Below are 22,464 nucleotides of genomic sequence, written 5' to 3'. Positions count from 1 at the left end.
TGTATAAATCAGGAACGTTGCTCGGAAAAGGCAGAATGAGTGACTAATCGCTCCTCACCCGTAATACCACCAGCCTCCCTCGATGGAGTTCACCCACCATCTTCTTCTCTGCAGGTGCTCACGTCCTGTGGGTTTTTTTCTATTCACAGTGCAAGTTCCCACGTTTGCATGTCTGTCTCCTCTTCTTAAGTGAACTTATTGTGTGAGGAAATTCACTGACCATTTTGTCAAAACTAGAAATAGGAACTTTGTACCGTGTTCCCAGTCACGCTGCTTGTGCAAAAAACATCTTAATCATGGACATCCCAACCTGGGTCTGGCTGGAGATGTTAGAAGAGCGCGGAGCCATTTTTCATTCTCCAGAGGCTGGAAAGCACTGCCATTTATCATAGCTGGGTCATCTTCCTGGGGCGGTCACATCCGACTGACGGTCCTAGGAATGCTCTCAACTGCCTGACAATCTTAACTTCCTGGAAGCCAACTGAAATCAAGCCACTAAGCCTTGGCTTCCATCCCCCTAGCCACATACTAAATTTTATCATGATTCAGTTACCTTCCAAGTGTGACTAACTATGTGGGCTACAGTGAGATTTAGAAAATGACACATTGCCCAGAAGAAATTTGAATGAAAAGAAGATGCCCCGTTTAAGATGGCCTTGATTCTCGGACCCAGAAACGTTACTTCTAGATATATGTGATTCCTTTTGCATTTTCTAGATGTGTAAGATTTCTTCTAGAGGAAAGATGACTTCTGGCTGTAGCTGGTGAATTTACACCGCTAAGGCTCCTTTTCTGGGGTCAGAGTCCAGGAATGCCCTACGAAGAGGTGAAAAGCAGCCTCCCCTCCCCCCAGGAGGGCAGAGCTTCTTGGGCTGGACAGGAGCCAGGTTCTGCTTATCAAGCTTGCTTTCAGGGTGTGCCCCATTTGAGGTAGATGAGCGATTCATGGAACGAATCACTATGGAAGTTATTGGGCATAATGAGATATCTAACACACGTGCTGGTGTCCGAAGCCTCCTCTGCCTGGCCTAGCAACAACGTTAGTGACCCACCCTCTGGCGTATTTTCCAGCGAGTGAACATGGTGGCGTATAGGAAGACAGGAAGGTAAGAACAAGAATCTGGGCAAGAACGTTATCTTAATTGCTTTAAAAAGCACCTTTTCAGGGGGCGCCTGGGTGGCTCAGTGGGTTAAAGCCTCTGCCTTCAGCTCAGGTCATGATCTCAGGGTCCTGGGATCGAGCCCCGCATTGGGCTCTCTGCTCAGCAGGGAGCCTGCTTCCCCCCCCTCTCTCTCTGCCTGCCTCTCTGCCTACTTGTGATCTCTGTTTATCAAATAAATAAAATCTTTAAAAAAAAAAACACCTTATCAGGTAGCATTCTCAGCCCCTGAAACGTCAGGTGCTTTCCCTGTTTTATGTAAGGCCTCAGGTTGCTGAGAATGTTGGAAAGCTTTTAATAACTGGGGGGAGATGGCACTATTTACATTGGATTCATGACGTGAACAGGACAAAAAAAGGAAGAAATCTATCTTTTGGAGGCTCTGGAGGATGAGAATATAATCTTACCAAAGGGGCTTCTAAAAGCTATGGAGCTTGTCCCCCCCACCTCTGGGCAGGGCGCCTTCACCTGGCCTGCAGTGACATGCCACTGGTTCACTCAGGATCTGAAGGTCATGCTTTCTCTAGGTCAGTCTGCTCCTTCTCCTCCCAGCACAGGGGCGCCTGGGGCTGCCGGGACCGCACCTCCAGGGTCAGTCCAGTGTGTGTTCAACCCCTCTGTGTCCCAGGGCTCCACAAAGAGGAGATGTGGGCCTGCCCTCCAGGGCTCACAGGCCAGAGAGGAGACAGCTGCGAGGCTGTGAGAGAGAACCCGAATGACATGGGTGGTTTGCGATGCAATGCATAAGGTGACCTGAAGGTGACCTGAGGACAAGGCTTAAGCATGCCTGGGGTAGGGGGTGGGGGGATGGGGCAGAGGTGGTCCCTGTACTGGGGACCAAGGTCTCCAGGACCAAGTGGCAGTGACCAGAAGTTGGGACAACAGCAGCAGGGAGCATATGAACAGCAAGCCTTCTCATGCAGGTTCCCAAGAGGCTGCGTGTCTTGAAGAAGGAGAGAAGGTTGAGACTAGCAAGAGGATCTGTCTCTTCTTTCTTCTCCCTCTACCCTTTTCTGCCTTCCTCGCTCCTCCCCTCTCCTCCTTTCTTCTCTGTCCTGTCTATGACTTCCTGCGTTTCTGACCACCAAACTCTTTTTTAAAGTGGTCACCTGGTTAGTTTGGGCCCACCAGAATACTCTCCCTTACAGGTCAATTGATAAGTCAACTAATTACCTCTACAAAACTCCTTACATTGCCAGGAAATGTAAGCTAACCATGAGGGTGGCATCCCACCCACACTCAAGGGAAGGGGGTTTCCCCCCCCCCCAGAGATAGGTATCTTGGAGTCACCTTAGAAGTCTGCTTACCGCAGATGCAATGTTGTTATTTGCATTTTGACAATTCCCCTGTGCTTAAAGTTCCAGAATGGGAGCTTAAATCATGTAGAATATATTATGGTCAAAGGAATTTTCCCAACTTCTCCATGTGTCATTATTAGCCACTTCACTTGGATCACTAGTGTATCTGGGTTGAACTCCACTCTTGATGGTTTCAGATCAAAACCAGCATATTTTTGAGTCCTCTGAGGAAACCGGGCCTTCTTACTGGGCTCTCTGAAAGATATGGTCATTGAGTAGGGTGGGGGTAAATGCTAAGATACTATGCTTTTAATCGCACTACTGGGTATTGACCTCAAAGATACAAATGTAGTGATCCGAAGGGGCACATGCATCCAAAAGTTTATAGCAGCGATGTTCACAGTAGCCAAACTATGGAAAGAGCCTAGATGTCCATCAACAGATGAATGGATAAAGAAGATGTGGTATATATACACAATGGAATACTATGCACCCATCAAAAGAAACAAAATCTTGCCATTTGCAATGACATGGATGGAACTAGAGGGTATTATGCTGAGCAAAATAAGTCACTCAGAGAAAGACAATTATCATATGATCTCTCTGATATGAGGAATTTGAGAGGCAGGGCGGGGGGGTTCGGGGGGTGGGGGTAGGGAGGGAAAAAATGAAACAAGATGGGACCAGGAAGGGAGACAAACCATAAGAGACCCTAATCTCAGGAAACAAACTGAGGGTTGCTGGGGAGTAAGGCAGTAGGGATAGGGTGGTTGGATTATGGACACTGGGAAGGGTATGTGCTATGGTGAGTTCTATGAAATGTGTAAACCTAATGATTCACAGACCTATACCCCTGGGGCAAATAATATATTATATATTAATAAAATTTTTTTTTAAAAATTAAGGCCAGCATGGGGGGGTTCTGTTATTGTCCCAAGGAAATGCAGTGTACTAGGATCAGAGAAAATTGTCACAAGAAGGTAAGTGCATTTAGAAGACAGACTATTTCTCAGCCTTGTCTGAGCTGAATTGTGAACTGAAATAATTGTTGTGGCCAAATCCTAATTCAGTGGATGAAGAAGAGCATTTGATGATGGGGGTGAGAGATCTTTCTCATTGGAGCCTTAAATAAACCCTGTTTATCATTTTAAAAAAAGATATTATGCTTTTGATAATAAAAGCCATCATGTATTTGCATAGCATCTACTGTGTGCTAGATACAGTATTAGTATTAATGACCTCCACATTTCCCATCAGCTGCTCATACGATTTCCACTTTACAGGTAAGGAAGGGGAGACTCAGAGAAGCACCTCCACTCACATGTGGGCACCCAACCTGTAAAATGGCAGAGCCATCAGGACCTGGCTCTTGGTGGCACCCACCCTGACCTTTACAGGACACTTCCTCAGTTCTGTTCTGCTGAGTTTTCCATTCCACATAATAATTGCATGATTTCTTTCTTGCCATTTTCAATGACGTGAATGGAGCTTGAGTCTATTATGTTAAGTAAAATAAGTCAGTCAGAGAAAGAGAAATACCATATGATTTCACTCGTATGTGGAATTTAAGAAACAAAACAGATGAACAGAGAGGAAGGGGGAAAAAAGTGGAAGGGAAGCAAACCATAAAAGACTCTTAATGATAGAGAACAAACTGAGGGTTGAGAGAGGGAAGTGGGCAGGGGATGGACTTAGATGGATGCTCTCCTTATTAAGGAGGGCACTTGTGTTAAGCTCTGGGTGTTATATGTAAGTGATGAATCACTAAATTCTACTCCTGAAATTAACAATACACTACATGTTAACTAACTAGAATTGAAAAATTTTTGAAAAGAAAAAAAATAATAATTGCATGATTTCTTGATTTTCTTAAAAGTGCAAATCACCAATACCAGAGAAAATCTCCAAGGGATTGCTCTCTGAGAGGCCAAAGATGAAGTAAGTGGCAAAGTCACCTAGTCATAGAAGGACATATTGCTGATGGCATTGAGCAGAAACATCGGACAAGGAGGCAAAATGAAGGAGTCTCCCAAGATTACCACAGTCCCCAATCCTTGCATCAAACACTCCCATTCTGACATGTGGTAACTCATTCTAGAGTCTCATAGTATGTAGTGATCGACAAAGCTCATGTGATGTATCTAGTGAGCAGATCTCATACAATCAAAAAATATTTATTATCACTATTGTATAGTCACTGTTCTCATTTTTATTTGTGTGTAAGGAAAAAGAAAGCACCAAAAGGGATTCCATTTGGTCATCCAGATATTAGAAGTAAAAAGAAAGTAAGGGAGGTGTCAAAGGAATGGTTAGAAAATAGAACTTTATGATTTAAAAAGTGATAAAATTGATGGTGGCTAGATCTTTAAGACACCCATCTATCAATAGCTCTGTGTAGAAATAGGAAAAATGTGATGTTGAAGTACATTTTAGTGACAGTGTGTACTAGTGGTTTTATGACTTCGTCTTATTTTTATAAACCTTACAGTCTTATGTTTATTGACGATGCCTCTTCAATTGCCTCTTGCATTTTATGGGGAAAATAATGCGAAATGGAAATATTTGCAAATTGGGGTTCTCCAGGGGTCTTTCATCCAGCAAGCACCAGCTCTCAGGAATCTCACTCCTTGGACGTTTTCTTTTGCCTCCAAAATATCTTCTCCAGTGCCAGTGGCTTCTAGCTGTCTCTCTCTTGTGATAGTCTCCAGAGCTAGGCTCAACACCTATTCATTTTTATTTTTTTAAGATTTATTTATTTATTTACTTAACAGACAGAGATCACAAGTAGGCAAAGAGGCAGGCAGAGAGAGGGGGAAGCAGGCTCCCATCCCTTCATTTTTTTTTTTAACTCCTTATTGAAACAGAACACACATACAGAAAAGTGTGAAAACAGTTAAGTTGCAGAACCAAACACATTCTAACAAGGATTCCTGTCAAGAAATTCAGATCAAGAAAATAGACTTCTAACAGCATGGATTCATTTGGCCTCTATGTGAACTTTATATAAGTGGAATCATGAAGAGGTTGGTTCTGGATTCTTTCACTTACTATTAAGCCTGTGAGATTCATTCATATTATTAAGTGTAATTATAGTTGATTCTATCACTATTTGGTTTTGCAGTGGATGCATATACTACAAATTATTTATCCATTATATTGTTAATGGACTTTTGGTTTCTTAGACCAGGCTGCCATAACAAAATACCAGAAACTAGATGGTTTTAAAAAACAGAAATTTGGGGCGCCTGGGTGGCTCAGTGGGTGAAGCTTCTGCCTTCAACTCAGGTCATGATCTCAGGGTCCTGGGATCAAGCTCTGCATTGGGCTCTTTGCTCAGCGGGGGGCAGGCCCCCTCCACCTCTGCCTGCCTCTCTGCCTAGTTGTGATATCTCTCTCTCTCTCTGTCAAATAAATAAATAATTAAAAAAATAAAAAATAAAAAACAAATGTATTTTCTCAAAATTCTAAAAGTCTCAGATCAAGCTGCCAGCCAATTCAGTTTTCAGAGGGGTACTGTCTGGCTTGTACACGGCTGCTTTCTGGCTGTGTCCTGATGTGCCTTTTCCTCAATACATACATGCAGACACAGAGAGAACAAGCTCTCTGGTGTCTCTTATAAATATGTTAATCCTTTCAGAACAGGGCCACAAACATATGACTTCATTTAATCTTCATTACTTTCTCAGAGGCCCCATCTCCAAATACTACTAAGGATTAGGGTTTCAACATATGAATTTGGGGGGAGATGCAAACAGTGGCTGTCTTCAGTATCTTATTATAAACAGTACTACTATGAACATTCTTATACATTTTTTTTTGGTGAACACATGTATATATTTCTTCAGATATGTACCTAGGAGTGGTATTGCTGGGTCATGGAATTTTATACATGTTTGGCTTTATAACAGTTTTCAGTGGATGTACCAATTTACTCTTCTATCTAGAGTTCTGGTTGCTCCACATTATTTGTCTTCTCCTTTAGTCATTGATGTTAATGTTCACTAGTTTTGAATGTCTACAGGATCTGTGATGATGCCTCCTTTTTCATTTCAAATGTTGATACTTAACTTCCTTTTATTTTCATTAACAATGTTAGAAATTTCCAAGTTGTACTAATCTATTCAAAGACTCTTTTTGGCCTCTGTTGGCTTTTTTACTGTACATTTATTTCCTGTTTCATCTCTGCTTTTTATTTTTTTTCTTTCATCTTCTTCCTTTGGGTTAGATATGCTACCCTTTCTTCTGGCTTCATGAGATGGAAGCTTATGCCATTACATTTTCTTTGGCAGTGTGCTATATAGTTTTACACATCTCTAAAGACATAGTGTTTCTCTATGCAGTGTTTTAGCTGGATATTACAATTTTTGATAGGGTATTCTTTATCATTCAATTTAAAACATTTTCTAATTTCTCTTGCAATTTTTTTCTTTGATTCATAGATTATTTAGAAGTATATTGCTTAAATATGGGATTGTTTTAGTGGTTTTTTTCCCAACCTTACTTCCTCTATAGTCAAAGTGAATTATTTCAGACATTTAAATTTTGTTGAGACTTGCTTTATGAACCAGCATATGATGAAGTTTAGAAAATAATCTCTATGTACTTGAAAAAAAATTTGAATTCTGCCCTTCTCAGATATAGTGTTTTATATGTGTTAATTTTTTAAAGATTTTTATTCATTTATTTACTTGAGACAGAGAGAGAGGCAGAGTAAGAGAGTAGGAGCAGGGGGGAAGAGCAAAGGGAGAGGGATAAGCAGACTCCATACTAAGCACAGAGCTTGAGGACCCTGAGATCATGACCTGAGCTGAAACCAAGAATTAGATGCTTAACCAACTGAGCAGCCCAGGCACCCCTTATATGTGTTAATTATATCAATTTTGTTGATTTTTGTTGTTCAGATCTTCTCTATCTTTAACTGAGCTTTTGTCCACTTGTTCTACCAGCTACTAAAAGAGGTGTATTATAGATTCCCCTGTGATCATGGGTTTCTCTATGTCTCCTTCAATTTTATCAACTTTTGTTTTATATACATTGAAGCTATGTTATTAGGTACATACAGATTTAAACTTGTTATTCCATGCTAGTATGATAGGGTTTTAGTTTTGTTTTAATGTGCAGGTCAGATAGCAAAGAATTGTCTACTTTTGTTGGTCTGAAAATGTCATTATTTCCCATTCATATCTGAGGGATATTTCTAGGCTTTGCCAGTCATGTAAGGTCTCTATCACATATTTATTCTCTCTCACCTTATCTACCCACACATACAATTCCCTCATTCCCTCCCTCCCTCTGTCTCACACACACACACACACACACACACACACCTTCAAAATACATAAAAGTCATTCTTCGTTTTTAGGCCATACAAAAATAAACCGCTGGCCAGACTTGACCTACAGGCCAAAGTTTACTGACGCCTGATCTGTGTTACTGTCTTCTACTTTGGGTTTATTTACTGTTTCTTTCCTAACTTCTTGAGATGAATGCTTAAGTCATTAATTCTTAATCTTTCTTCTTTTCTCTTATAAGCATTTACTGTTATTAATTTTCCTCAAATTACTATTTTAGCCACATTCCATGAGTTTTGAAATGTAGCAATTATTGTTACAGTACAGTTCAAAAACATTCTTATTTTGATTTTGATTTATTCTTTGACCCATAATTTACTGGAGGTGTTTTTTGATTTCTAAATATATGGGGAGTACATTAAATATTTCTAGTTACTTTTGTATTACTGATTTCTACCTTAATTGCTTTGTAGTCAGAAACTATGATCTATGTGACTTGAAATTTGTTGAAACTTTGTTGAGACTTTTTCCTTTATGGACCAGAATATGATCTTTTTGTCTTTTTAATGTTCCATGTCTGCTTGAAAATAACATAGTCTTCTATTGTGGGATGCACTGTTTTATATACATACATTTGGTCATTTATTATGTTTTTCAAGTCTATATATTTATTTTTACTAGATCTCTTAATTACTGAGAGATGCATGAAAATTTTCCATTGTGACTGTGCATTTATTCATATTTTTTCTTATTTTTATGGATTTTTAAATCAAGTAAAGTCTATGTTATTATTAGATACAGCAACTAAAGTATGCCTTCTTCATGAACAGAGATGCTAAACATTATGAAGAGAACTTGTTTAAATCTAGTAATGTTTTCTTGCCTTTTAGTTTATCTGTTACCCCAACTTTCTTCAGGTTAAAATTGACCTGATGCGCTATTTGCTGTACTTTTACTTTTAGTACTTTTGTATTCCCATGTTTTAGATATATCTTTTGTAAATAGCATGTAGTCGATTCTTAAAATCACTTTAACAGCTTTTGTCTTTCACCTATGCATTTATTTTTAATGTAACCACTCTTTGTCCCTGTTCTATGTGAGGTTTTTTCCACCCCTTATAAGCCCTCTTTTTGTTGCATGGAATATTTTTTAATCATTTCTTTCTTTTCCTTTTTTTAATTATTGAGAGGTTACCCTAATTCATATAACATACATATGAATCACATCCCAGATTCATCAGCATCTTTTTTTTTTGAAATTTTAAAAACCATTTACAATAACATCCAAAAAAACAAATGCCAGGTATAAATCTAACCACAATGAATAGGCTCTAACTAGATAGTACCAAAGATTCATCAGCATCTTAACCTATACCCAGACAAAACAGGGATCTTAGACTAGTTTAATTTTATTCATAGCCCCTTTCCCTGATTTATAAGTTATTGTCATTTATTTTAATTCTATACTTTTAATCTCACCAGACATTATTTTATACAGTCTTCATTTAGACTTACCCATATATTTACGATTTTTGTTTCTCTTCATTTCTTCTTGTGTATTAGCTCTTTCTTCTGTTTGAAGTTCATCCTTTGGAATTTCCTTGGGTGACTGTCTGCTGGTTTTACTTTCTCCAGTTTTATGAGTCTTAAAATGTTTTTGTTTTGCCCCCATTTTTGAACAACATTTTTGCTGTACTGAAGTTGCCAGTTATTTCCATGCAGCACATTGAAGGTGTTCTTGCATTGGCTTGTTTTCCATTGTTTCTTTTGAAACATCAGCTGTCGGTCTGCTACTCTTTTGAAGATAACTTATATTCTACTTTAAGATATTTTCTCTGTCTTATATTCTGCAGTTTCACTAGGATATGTCAAGGAATGAACTGATTTCATTTTTCTTGCTTGGGAAGTCTCAAACTTATTAAATCTGTGAATTTATTTCTGGATATTTCTTCTGAAAAATTCCTCAGTGAGTTTCTCTTCAGTATTGCCTCTGGATTTCAGTTAGACGGTGTCAGAGCTTTTCAGTCTATTCATGTCTCCTAGCCTATCTTTCACATTCTTTCTTTTCTCCCCTCTTAGTTGCATTCTAGATAATTTATTCTGATTTATCTTCCCATGTATATTTTTTCTCAACATTCACTAATTCGATATAAAACTGATTGTGTTTTTTTTTATTTCTCTTATCCCCTTTCATTTTTTTAAATAATTTTACTTATAAGTCCACACAGCTTGACTTCACCTGTATTTTATTTTATTTATTTATTTGACAGAGAGAGATCACAAATAGGCAGAGAGGCAGGCAGAGACAGAGGGGGAAGCAGGCTCCCTGCTGAGCAGAGAGCCCAATGCGGGGCTCAATCCCAGGACCCTGAGATCATGACCTGACCCAAAGGCACAGGCTTTAACCCACTGAACCACCCAGGCGCCCCTCCCCTTTCATTTTTAAGTCCCATTTTTGTTTTCCAAATCTGTCTCTTATTCTTTGGAAATGTTTGTTTCATTCTTTTATGTCTTTTCAACATTGTAAGCATATTTGTAGACTCTAACTGACCGTTTTTAGCTGCAAGGCCATAGGTATCTATGATTTTGTGTCGATAAGCCTTACTCATGATGGGTGATTTCCTGTTGGACTTGTAATTTGGGGATGTGAGCAGGATATTATCTGTGGGAATCTGGTGGTCTGAGTTGAGGGTGTTCTCAACTATTCTGAGTGATATATTTGTTTGTTTCTTTGTTTATGCCAGACTCCCCAAGGAAATTACCATCCTATAACCAACCTTTATGTTAATCTCTTTGCTTAGGCATTACAGGTCACAAATCAGTTTTAGCTCAAATCTGAGCTAAGTCAATAGTTACAACATGGCTGGAAGAAGTTGGTTTTGTTTTGTTTTGTTTTTTATTTCTCTGCTAAGCCCAGTCTAGAAGAGACATATTTCCCTCCCAGCTTCATTTGCCAGGAACAACATTATTTCTAATCCTTGCACTTAGGAGGTAATTTCTGAGGGTCCTAACTTCATGTGGGGTGAGGGTTCCCTGGTTCCAATTCCCCACATCACAGACTCTCAAAGCCTTTTTTCAGATTCTTGTGAAGTGATAAAACAAGCAAAATGTCTCCACCTACAGGAGACGCAGGGTTGGTGCATATTTCTAATTTCCTTACGAATTTATTTTTGGTCACTGGGGATTTACCACACTTTATTTCAGAGTTATATATACATTTCAAAGGAGGGTTGACAAGGAGGATTACTTTCCCTGATTCCTTTTTCTCTTTAAATCTGTCTCTCCCACTTGTCTCAGAGAGAGGGGCTGCTTTTCCAGTGACTAAGGACAAAGCCTTCAGCTCCCACTGTCCTTGCCATTCTACACACACGCACATAAGATCTTATTTCTAATTGGATTTTCTAAGTATGGCAAAGAAATTTGGAATAACTAAACAGAGAGTAACGAACAAAAATAAAAACCATCAGGAAGTTGTAGGGATATAAGAAATAGTTCAGTGTTCCTGAAGCGTCATTTTATTCTGTCTTTTGGACTTGAGTCCTGTAAGGCCAGCTTGGTTCTTCCTCTTTTCTTATATTCCTAATGTGATTCCTTTTCCTTTACACTTACTCAAGTTTTTTTTTTTTTTTTTTCCATTAAAAAGCCTCTTTCTCCTAATACTACAAGCTAAAGAGTGAATATTTGTAGATAACCGACTTGATTCAAGGGTATAATTTGCATTTCTGAGGACTTCTAAATGAGGCTTCTCAAACCATCTGTACTGGAGGACCACTTTTTTAGAACATTCAGTTCCCTCTGAACCAATACTCCTGATGTGGTTTGAGGTGGGGTTCAGGAGCCAATGGCCAAGAAAGAATTCTTGAGATGTTTTTGGTGCAAAAAAGGGTGTTTTTATTATAGGAGGGAGACAGGATCTGTGGGCAGAACGAGCCACTCTGGGGTTGTGAGAAGTAACTGATTATATAAGATTTTGGATCCTCTAGAGGGGAGGGTGATGTTAGGACTCCAGGAAATTTGAGTCTATAGGAGTTTCTGGAGATTGTTTTTTTCTTGTACATCGTAAAGACAGTTGCAAACTGATGACACTCAGGTCCTGGAGGACTGTGATCTCTGTCAGTTAACCATTTGTTTTTCCCTTTCCTTTGTTCTTGGGTAGTCAGGAGTGCCTGAGGAATGTCACAGATCTCCCACCTGGGCTGGGGGGCGGGGGTGGAGGGGGGGCGGTGTGTGCTTTGCCCTCAGCTTGCCTTTTGCTGCTCGCTTATGTAAATTCAATAAAAGTATTGCAGAAAAGCCCATTGCTATATAAGTTCTTCTCTTTCCTGGGCTCACCTCATTGTGCCCCAGTTGACCTCACCGAGCAGCACTGGGCAGTGGAAAGTGGGAGTGGAAAGAGCTTCCCTTAGCCCTCGCTTCCAGGAATGCAAAAGCAGCTGTGCTTACCCCCAAAAGGGCCTCAGTATGCAAAGGTAGTTTTCAATCCAAAGGGTGTGGTTCATTCGTTCACTCATTAGTTTATGCATAAATACCTTCCTTGCTTTAACCCAGGGTTTTGGACCTGTTTTGACAAAAACACATATACGGTACTTTCTATATGCCAAGCCCTGTTTTAAGTGCTTCCCAAATAGGGAATAACATATTGTTCATAAAAATTCTACTAGATCAATACTATTATTATCCCCAATTTTCAAGAGGGGACTGAGACATTAGAGTGGCAAAGTAACTTGTCCAAGGTCCTACTGCTAAGAAGTAGTGGAACTGAGACTTGAGCTCAGAAAATCTAGTTCCAGGGTCCCTCTACTCAAACACTCTGCTGGCTACCTCTCCGAGCCTTAACTGCCTCATGCTCTGGCCTCAGATCTGCAAGAGTAGGTTTTCCAAAGCCTGCTTTATGGGTGAATAATTCATTATGTCCCCATTGTCAACGTGAAACAATTGGTCATTATTGCACATAGCTCTGAACTGAAAAGGATGAGTAGGTCTTCTGTTTCTAATGATTGATTAGCATGTCTGCCCTGAAAAGGAATGTGATTTATTAATGCTATATGCATGGATGCGAAAGGGAATCGACCTGAGACACATCAGAGAAATCGCCTCTAAGCTTCTGGGCTCGGTGCCTCTGAAAATTTTGAAAATTATAACCAAACTGTAAAAATTCCAACTCGTCTATTGAGGAATAATCTGGTGGAACTAGTAGCTGCACCACAAGGATTCCCCCAAAGTGTGTTTAACCGAATTCAACTCAATTTTTTTTTAAACTAAATCAAGACAAATGAGTTCATTTACATAGATACTGTCTTTGGCACCAGAATAGACTATCCCCATTTACAAGCCTAAAACTGAAACAAACCCACAAGGCATTCTTTTTATTTTGAAGATTTTTAAGCCTACAGGAAAATATTCCTTGCAACAAGAGTCATCAATTTTCAGAGTTAGGTCACATTTACTTTATCTCTTATTTTATATAAACATAACTTTTTTCTGAACCATTTGAATGTGTATTGCAAGTGTGTATCTGAAAATTATCCTATGAAACCAAAACATTGCCACTCCTAAGAAAAATAACATTTACTTAATACGCTAACTAACATAGGGCCCATATTCACGTTTTCCCAATTAGCCCCCAATTTTTTTCATTTCAAAACCCAAAGTTTCTGCATTTCATTTGGTTATATCGCTTTTTTTTTGTTTTTTTTTTGCCTCTTTTAAAGAACATTCCCCCTATCTTTTCTATCACTTTTCATGATTATTTTTTTCAAGGGTCCCAGCCTATTATCTCATATCCAATGACCCAGTGGGATTCATTCACCACTACCTCTCCCTAGGGGTCATATGACTCTGGCTTATTCCCCCAGTTCCTGGAAGAGTGGCTGGAACAAGGGGAGGTCCGAGCACTGAACTGTCTGGTCTATGTGCTCTAGGGGGAAAGAAAGGGGACGAGCCTGTTCTGCCTGAACACTGGCAATGCCTAAGAGTGATGCTGGGTGGGGGAAGACGGAAGCATGGGGGCACGAAACAAAGGGAGAGGGAGGAAGGAATATGAAAAAGAAGGAAATAAAATGGTTTTGATGTGGAAACCAGAAGCAGAGGGAGAAGCCTCGTGCAGGACACACATTTTTCAACCTTGAATTTACCTGTTTTTATGCTCTGTAACGCAGAGGTCACCAAATTCATGTTGTGGTACTGCTAGCGAGCAAGGGAGGAATGAGAATGAAAATGGGGGAAACGACCTTAACTCGATCTTTAGATTTTTCTTCTTTTACATCAAAAGGAACAAGCTGAAGCAAATATGACAGGGTTTGCAGGGGTCTGGTTCTGTGTGGTGGGTGTACTGCCCTCAGTACTTTTCAAAATTTTCCCAGTAAAAATAGAATGAGAGAAACAAGTGAGAGCAGAAAAGGGAGAATGAACAACCCTTGTTTCTCTATGGCAGCACAGTAGAAAGAGTGGGTCTATGACTTCAGCTCCACTCCTTTGGGAAGACTGTATTTTTTGAGATCATACCAGCTCACAGAAGTTAAAAACTCAACCATATCCAACTTAATTAGAACAGCTTTGCTCAGGATGGGATTTTGCCCTCCGTTGCCCTCCCTGAGCAATGGCCCCTTTACGATTCAGTGCACCATGGCTTGTTCCTTGACTCTCTGAGCCTGTTTCCTTGTCTGTAAATCGGGACTGCGCACCTCCCCGCCCCCGCACAGGACTAGGGGATTCATGGTCAGCCCTGCAGCGAGCAGGAGACACCAACCTAGCCAGCAGGACCATCGACTGTGAAGTCGATGTGAAGAACAGGAAGTCTGGGGACAGGGACGCTCATGGCAGAACTGAAAGCTCCCCATGTCTTCAAGGACCCAGGTACACACAGCAGGTCAGTGCTGCCTCCCTTCAGGGTGCCATATGGCTAGAGATGCATCTGGGGACATGTCCCTACATATCATCTAGGGAAACAAGGGAGAGACCCTGTCTAGGTCCCTTCTGAAGGATGAACAACACTTCCCCAGTAGCTGCCCCATGGGCTAAGGGTCAGTATGTGGTCACACCAACACTGGTCCCTGGCAAGGAGCATGGAATGCAGGGAAAGAGTCTTGTCAGAGCAGTATTCTGGGAGCAAGGATGGGAGGGGAAAGCTATTAGATGGGCAAACCACAGGGTCTGCGCCTTAATGCAGATCACCTCCTCATTAGCATATTCCCTCCTCCGTCCTTCCCCTGTTTCTCCACTAATATGGCGCCCACTGGCTCTTGGGAGGGGCCACTGTCAGCTTGGAACAGCTTCGGAGAATGAATGGGGTCATCCCACTTTAACATTAAATGAGTTGGGCTTTCAGGTGTTAAAGCCCGTTATGCTGTGTAAGCAAGAATTGTAATTTTCTTCTATTTTGTGGCAACCCAGTTTTAATATCTCCCAGCCTGGAGGTTTTTTAAAAGGTCTTGGAAAAAGTCAGGTGAGACAGGTTGCTATTTCACAACCTAGGGAAAAAAAAAGAAGTTATCCAGTGATGGCATGTTATTTCCAGTTATGTCTCTGACCAGTGATCCAGTGGCACAGTCAATTAAGGCCCTTAATTGCATTTCTCATTTAGCTTTAATAAATGAGTGGCCAGAATACCCCCAATTTGTTAGCATAAGCATTAGCATCATCAATAATAGAGGCTCGTCCATTTAATTTCGCAGTGTTAATTTCAATACATGTTTTCATGTAGAATTAAGGGTAAATTATTTTGCATTAATAAGATCACTTATCATTAAAATGCAGTTACTGAATCTTCAGCAAAAAGCACTGTAGAGCAGATCGGTATCCAGTTCAAACACATTACTGACACAGTTTATCATTTTAAGTTTTGTTATTGAGGTAATCCGTTAGGCAGTAGTTCTCTAAATCTGAACTAAATGTACCTTCGAGGGCCTTAACTTCCAGGGTTATTGTAGTTCTTGCCCTTCATATTTCGTTACTGATTACTGAAAGCAGTAACACCCTTTGTTAAAATTAATTCTTAATAACAACAGGTGATTTGCTGGAATGTAAATAATGCAACACCTCTCTGACTATTTGAATCCTATTAGTATAATTCTCTCTCTTAAAAAAATTTTTTTCAATTAAATGTTTTCACAACTTCTTGGAAATATCTATTATAAACATTCTCATTTGACTGAAATTCCACAAAGAGTTAAAGGCCCCAAGAGGTGGCTATTCTACTCTATTTCCCCAAAGTAAAAATCTATGCCACAGAGACCATGCAGTGGCATGATATATTCAAAGCGCTGAAAGGAAAAAACCTACAACCAAGAATACTCTACCCAGCAAGATTATCATTCAGATAAACTTTGTATTTTATTAGGCTTTGGAAAAACTCTGTTTTGTGTCAAGGACTGTGAGATGTCCAAAATTTTACTCTGCTTCAAAGCTGATAAACATGTCTTCTGTGGCTTCATGGATGTTGGCAGAAAACTTGGGACTTCTGGATCACAAGAGAAGGATGCTGCTACATTTGACACACATCCAGCATTTGGGAGATCCCACGGGAGCATTTTCCTTCTTGCGGAAGCCTACAGGGTGGTCCTGAGAAATAAAACATGATCAATCTACCACCTTCCTGATATGTTCTGGGGTCTGGGATGTTCCTTCCCCACATGCTGGAGTTGTTGCTTCCCCTTATCCCTTACAAAATTGTCAAATGCCATCACAATGCCTGTAGCTTCCCATTTGCTCGCAATCACCTCCTAATCACAACTTGACCTCTCATCCACAAAGGTCAGCCATAAGAGGGACAAAAGCATGAATCATAATTCTGAATCATAAATTAATCATAATCATACTGAATCATAATTAAGTCTGAATCCCCTAGGTTCCCTTTTGGTTAAACTGTCACCCACAGGGTGTGCCAAACAGGCCAGCCTGGGAATGCCATTACAGACAAGAAAGAAGCAACATGGCCAGAAATGGCCAGGGAGGAATTGAATTTTCAAAACAGTTCTATATAACCCTGGTCCTGTTCATCTTGCTCATTCCCTAGGAAGCAATTAAGAGGGCATGGTCCCTTTTGGAGACAGCCATATTCAATGAGCAAGTTTTCTTAAGGTACTGTTATGGACTGAATATTAATGGCTCCCCAAATCCATATGTGGGAACCCTGATCCCTAGTGTGATGGTAATTGGTGGTAGGGCCTTTGAAAAGTAATTAAATTTAGATAAAATCATGAGGATGGGGCCACCATGATGGAATTAGTGTCCTTATAAGTGGAGGAAGAGAGCAGAGCTCACTGTCCACCATTTGAGGACACAGCAAGAAGGAAGCCATTTGCAAACCTAGAAGAGGGTTCCCACTAGGAACCAAATCAGCCAGCATGTCAATCTGGGACTCCCAGGCTCCACAATTATGAGAAATAAGTGTCTGTTGTTTAAGTTACCCAGTTTGTGGTATTTTGTTATAGCAGTCCAAGCTGACTACTTTTCTTGGATATCTCATTGATTTCTAGCTTATTTTTAGTATGGCCAGAACACATAGTGTAAATGATTTCAAATCCTTTAAAATTTGTTGACACATTTTAATGGCCCATTATGTGGTCAATTTTGGAAAATAATTCATGTGACTTGGAAAGAATATGTACTTATTTTGCAGTGGGTGAGGTTTACCTGTAGGTCAAGTTCACATAATTCAAGTTCTTGAATTATGTTCACCTAATCTCTACCGAAGTTTTTGTTTGTTGATTCTATTATTTATCAAGAGAGTTTGGTTAAAAATCTCTGGTTTTGATTTGGTGTTTATCTATTTCTCTTTGGAGTCTATCAATATTTGCTTAGTATGTTTTTTAGGCTAAGGCTCAAATATATACACCGTAAGTGTTGTTACATTTTCCATTTGACCTTACTGTGTTATCATTATGAAATATTCCTCTTCATCCTGTTCACCTTCATCTGACATCAATAGAACTTTACCAGCTTTATTTTTGCTGAGTTTTTGAGTGCTATATCTTTCTCTACCTAGTTACTGTTAAATTTCTGTGTCATTATATTTATGATGTCTCCTATCAGCAGCATATGCTGGTATTTTTAAGCAAGGCTAACAATCTGTCTTTTTTTTTTTTAAGATTTTTATTTATTTATTAGACAGAGATTGCAACTAGTCAGAGAGTCAGGCAGGGAGAGAGAGGAGGAAGCAAGCTCCCCACTGAGCAGAGAGCCCGATGCGGGGCTCAATCCCAGGACCCTGAGACCATGACCTGAGCCGAAGGCAGAGGCCCTAATCCACTGAGCCACCCAGGCGCCCCAACAATCTGTCTTTTAATTAGAGTATTTAGTTCACTTACATTTAATATAAATACTGGTATATTTTGGTTTAAATCTGTTCTCTTGCTGTTCGTTTTTTGTGTGTTATTTTGTCTCTTTTTTTCCTCTTTTATTCGTTTGAATTATTTAAGAATGTTTATTACTCTGATTTTTCCTCTACTAGCTTGTCAGTTGTACATTCTTTAATTATTCCTCTTGTGGTTACTCTACAGTTTCTAAAATGTACCTTCCTGCTATTAGAATTTACTGTAAGTTAGCACTTGTACCACTACCTGGTCAATGTAAGGATGTTGGGATTTATGTCATTTAGTATATATTCCCGTGTCTTCTGTTATTGCTGTCCTGTGTTTTAATTCTACGTATACTTTAATCCTCAAAAAGTCATTTTTAATATTGCTTTAAACAGCCAATAGTTATTTACATTTGCCAACATACTTGCCCTTGCCAGCCCCTTTATTCCTTCTGTGTGCCCTAAAGTATTCTCTATTGAATCCTTTTAGGATTCTTTACTGCAGGTCTGATGGATTCACCACCCTTTCTGTTCATGGGAGGTCTGGAATTCTACATTGGTAATAACTACCAGATAAGGGTGAAAGCACGTGTGGTGTGAAACCACTCTGCCTCTGTTGACACCTGTGGAGGAATGGACTTCTTGGTACTGCTAGGAAGGAGCATGGGACCTTATTACCACCAGAGGGGTGAGAAAGACCAGGCTCCCCATCTGTTCTCAGTTGGTAGGGGCTGAAGCCCGTGTTACCACCCAGCAAAAAGTGCTGGCTATGTGCTCAGCCTTTTCTGACACCATCTGGCATTGGGGGAGCAGGTGGTGAGTGACTCATTATTGCCTGGTAATGGTTGGAAGTTTTGGCTCTCTACTTGGCCTCTGCCAGCCGGGATGATAACAGGCTACAATTTCTTCTGTGTCATTTTGCTAAAATAGAGCTCTTATTGTCTATCTTCCTAAGCTGCCACTTTCCTGATATCTTGTCTAGAGAGAGCATGATTCCTTTGTCTACCTCCCTTGGCATCTGCAGGTTGCTAACTTCTGCAGTACCTGGTCTAGAATTTGGGGACAAAAAAGAAATTTCAGGGAACCTACCACCATGTTGTTTCTCAGATCCCAAGTTTCCTGGTCTGTCTGCCTATTCTCACCACTTTTCAGTCTTCCTGTGTTATTTTATACATGATGTCCAGTATATTTAGTTGTACTTAGTAGAAAGAATAGGGGTAAGTATGTCTACTCCGTCTTCCTGGAAGCAGAAGTCTCAAGATGTGTTAATGAGATTTAATAGGAATATACCTAAGTAGCTATAATGATTTTGATGTGTTAAATTAAACATAAACTATACTTTAGAAGGTATGTATGCATCAAAAAAGGATGGTGCAAAAGAAACAAAAACAACTTTCAGAAGGGGAAACTGTGTTCAAGGAGACTGCACAAAGAGAAACTTTACTTTTTGTATAAGATGTTCCCAGATTCCAGGAGAAAAGCCTTCATCCTTGGGTTTCTCAATCCTCTTGCTGATTAATGGGAGGGTTTGGTCATTTCTTATCTTAGAAGGGGAAAAGATCTATATTTTATTTAAAAGTAGCCATAATGCTCTACCTTCCCTCTGAAGTTCTCTAGAACCTCTCAAAAATCATCTGCTGATGTTTGTGCTTACTTAGCAAACACTTAAAACGGTCTCTTCTGGGAATCTCCTCTAAAGTGAGTTCCTGTTCCAGGTCGCCTGAACTGGTGGTCCACTGTGTGCACGAGCTGTAAACGGCTTCTTCCTTTGGCCACTACGGGGGACGGGAACTGCCTTTTACACGCCGCCTCTCTGGGTAAGTTCCACTACAGAGACAGAGGGCAGCAGTGCCCCAGGCCTGTTCTGCTTATTGTTAAAGGACAGACATCTGCTAAGTAGAGCCATGAACATCGCTCATCTGGAAGATTCCCCAGGGGCAGTAGCCAACAATCTAGCCCTTCTTGTCAAGCAGCTGGCAGGGTTAGTGAGGACACAGAGCACACATGACAAAAGACCTGATATAATAGAAGGGGCCTAATCATGAGCCACAGGAATGGGAATTAGAGATTATGATGTAGAGGACTTCCTGGAGGAGGTGGGATTTTATTGAGATCTGAAGGACTTGAAAGATTTTTAGAGAGGACATTCCAGGTAGGGAGACTTCATGGAAAAGCATGAAGGTAGGTATTAACAGGATGTTTGGAAGCAGGGCTGAGCTTAGTTGGCCTTGAGCAGGGAGTTTGGGGAGCAGCACTTTAGGTTGGATGGTTTGGGGCCACTGCATCGATAGCAGTCCATGCACTTGGACTGACAGAAAGGCATGGTTTGGGTAAATCATAGGAGAATCACTTGGGTACTGACAAAAAGACATAGGTTGGAAAGAATTTTAGGAGGAAAAATGCTGGATTCCACACTGTGAGCATAGTGAGATCATAATTTCACTGGAAGAATAGGCAAAAGATAGTAAGCCAAAACATTAAAAGTGGCCATTGCTGGGTAGTGGGATTGTTGATTTTTATTGTTGGTACAGGGGAATCATCTGGGAACTGACAAAAAGACATAGGTTGGGTAAATCTCTTGGGTAAATCACAGGTGAATCAGCATAGTCAGAATATACAGCCGAGAAGTCAGCAACCTTCTGAGAAGATGTGAGCTTTTGCAGAAAGCCATACCAGCAGGTGCACAAGCATTGGCAGCACTATTTGAATAACTGAGGGGTTATGGTAGACTTCCCAGAAGCTTAATTTCTCCTTCTAGGTCCATCCTTATATATACAGAGGCAAATCGGTTTTGACAGGTAGGACTGGACCCCCAGCTGTCCTCATGAGTCCTACAGTAAAGGGTGTCTCTCCACCAATGGGACCCTAAAATGAGAATATTCTTAGTTGAGTTTGACCAAGAATATTCTTATTGGTCAAACTCACCTCCCCAGGTAAACATGGTCAATGCTCTTACCCAGAGCAAGGGCCCAACCCCAAACCTCTCTTCCACCCTATAGTGAGGCCTCTTCAACAAGAGGTGGATAGAGGTGAGACTAAACCCCACAGAGGGAAATGCATGGGGTTTGGGAAGGGACCTGAGAGCCTCGACGGAGAATGGAGCCCCAGAGCAAGGGGAGCATTCCACATTCCACAGGTTTGGCAGCAGGTGGTGGGGAACACAAGGGCTCCCACCTACCTACTTCCTTTCCATTTCGCAATGAACACATTTCTGTTTGGTGGCATTGTAAAAGTATTTCACATTCATCACGATAAGAAAATAAAAATCAACAATCCCACCACCCAGCAATGATTACTTTTAATGTGTTGGCATATTATCTTTTGTCAATTCTTCCAGTGAAATTATGATCTCATTATGTTCACTGTGTGGAATCCAACATTTTCCCCTAAAGTTCTATTGTGAATTTCCCATGCTATTATTCTTCAAAAATGTGTTTTTGGTATTTGTGTCATATTTTATCATAACGTATCAACTATTCCCCTGTTGTGGAATATTTTCACCTTGTGTGTAAAATCTGGAAAGAACATAAGAACATAAGAGAAGAAGTCTCTCATCTGTGTCAGACAACAACTTCCTTACAAAGGGAAATGTCTCTGTCCCTCGGAAAGTGCATTGTTCACCGTTCCGTGTGGGCAAAGCCACAGATAGGGTCTTGTGCCACCATGGTCTGGTCTGAGGGCAGGCATTTTCCCAGTGAGCACAGTGGGGCTCCAGTCTGCCTAAGAAGAGAAAGTCTTCTGTGGACCAGCCTTGCTCCAGCAAGGCCATGGTGGAGTCTGGAGCTCATCGCCAATTGGTTCTTTTCTCCTGGTACTTTGTTTTCCTTTCATGGGGTTTAGCTGTTTGACCTGACTGATCAAAGGAGCCATGCAACACTGAGCAATGCTTATTGAACCTGCTGACCAAGCCTGACATTGACCTAGGGTTGTGGGACACACACAGAAATGACAGAAATCATCTCTGAGCCAGGCTTGTAAGCAAACATTTATGGGGCAGGGAGACCCTCCCTGCAAGAGAGACCCAAACAAGGAGCCATGGGAATGGAGACTGGACTTGCTGTGCCTGGGAGAGTCCCGAGAGGCCCCTGCAGGTGGGGCTGAGGGATGAGTAGGATCAGCTCAGCCTGTTTATAAAAGAAGCAGGAATGGCCACTTCCCTTCTCTATGTTATAAAAAAAGACAAAAGCCTCAGTTGATGGAAAACCCATAGCAGCCCCTGGTTGTTGCACGTCTTTACACAAAAAGATGCATGGCCAGATTGAGTCTTTAAAGATTAGGTCAGTGCAGGTCACTCCTCTTTTAAGAGCTCTCCTGGGTCATTTAAAAGACCACCTTTCCGCTCTCCACCTTGTCCCCTTGATCCTACCTCCAGACACCTTTCCCGTTTGCTGTTCCATAAGTATGACTCATAGATGCCCC

The 22,464-nt window shown here is 40.7% G+C and overlaps 1 protein-coding gene across 2 annotated transcripts in view; it reads left to right on the top strand.

Moving 5' to 3' along the window:
- Positions 1-22,464, top strand: part of OTUD7A (OTU deubiquitinase 7A) — a gene marked incomplete at both ends in the record, with an annotated part of 181,761 nt that overhangs the window by 108,289 nt on the left and 51,008 nt on the right. For both annotated transcript variants that reach the window (XM_080808681.1, XM_080808680.1), the window contains one exon: positions 19,761-19,862. In XM_080808681.1, the coding sequence (XP_080664807.1) occupies positions 19,761-19,862 (102 nt within the window). The remainder of the gene's footprint in view (positions 1-19,760; positions 19,863-22,464) is intronic.

The sequence above is a fragment of the Martes martes genome, assembly GCF_963455335.1.
Source record: "Martes martes genome assembly, chromosome: 7".
Taxonomy (NCBI): Eukaryota; Metazoa; Chordata; class Mammalia; order Carnivora; family Mustelidae; genus Martes; species Martes martes.
Note: the sequence above shows the minus strand (reverse complement) of the source record. Positions and strands in the feature narration are given on the sequence as shown.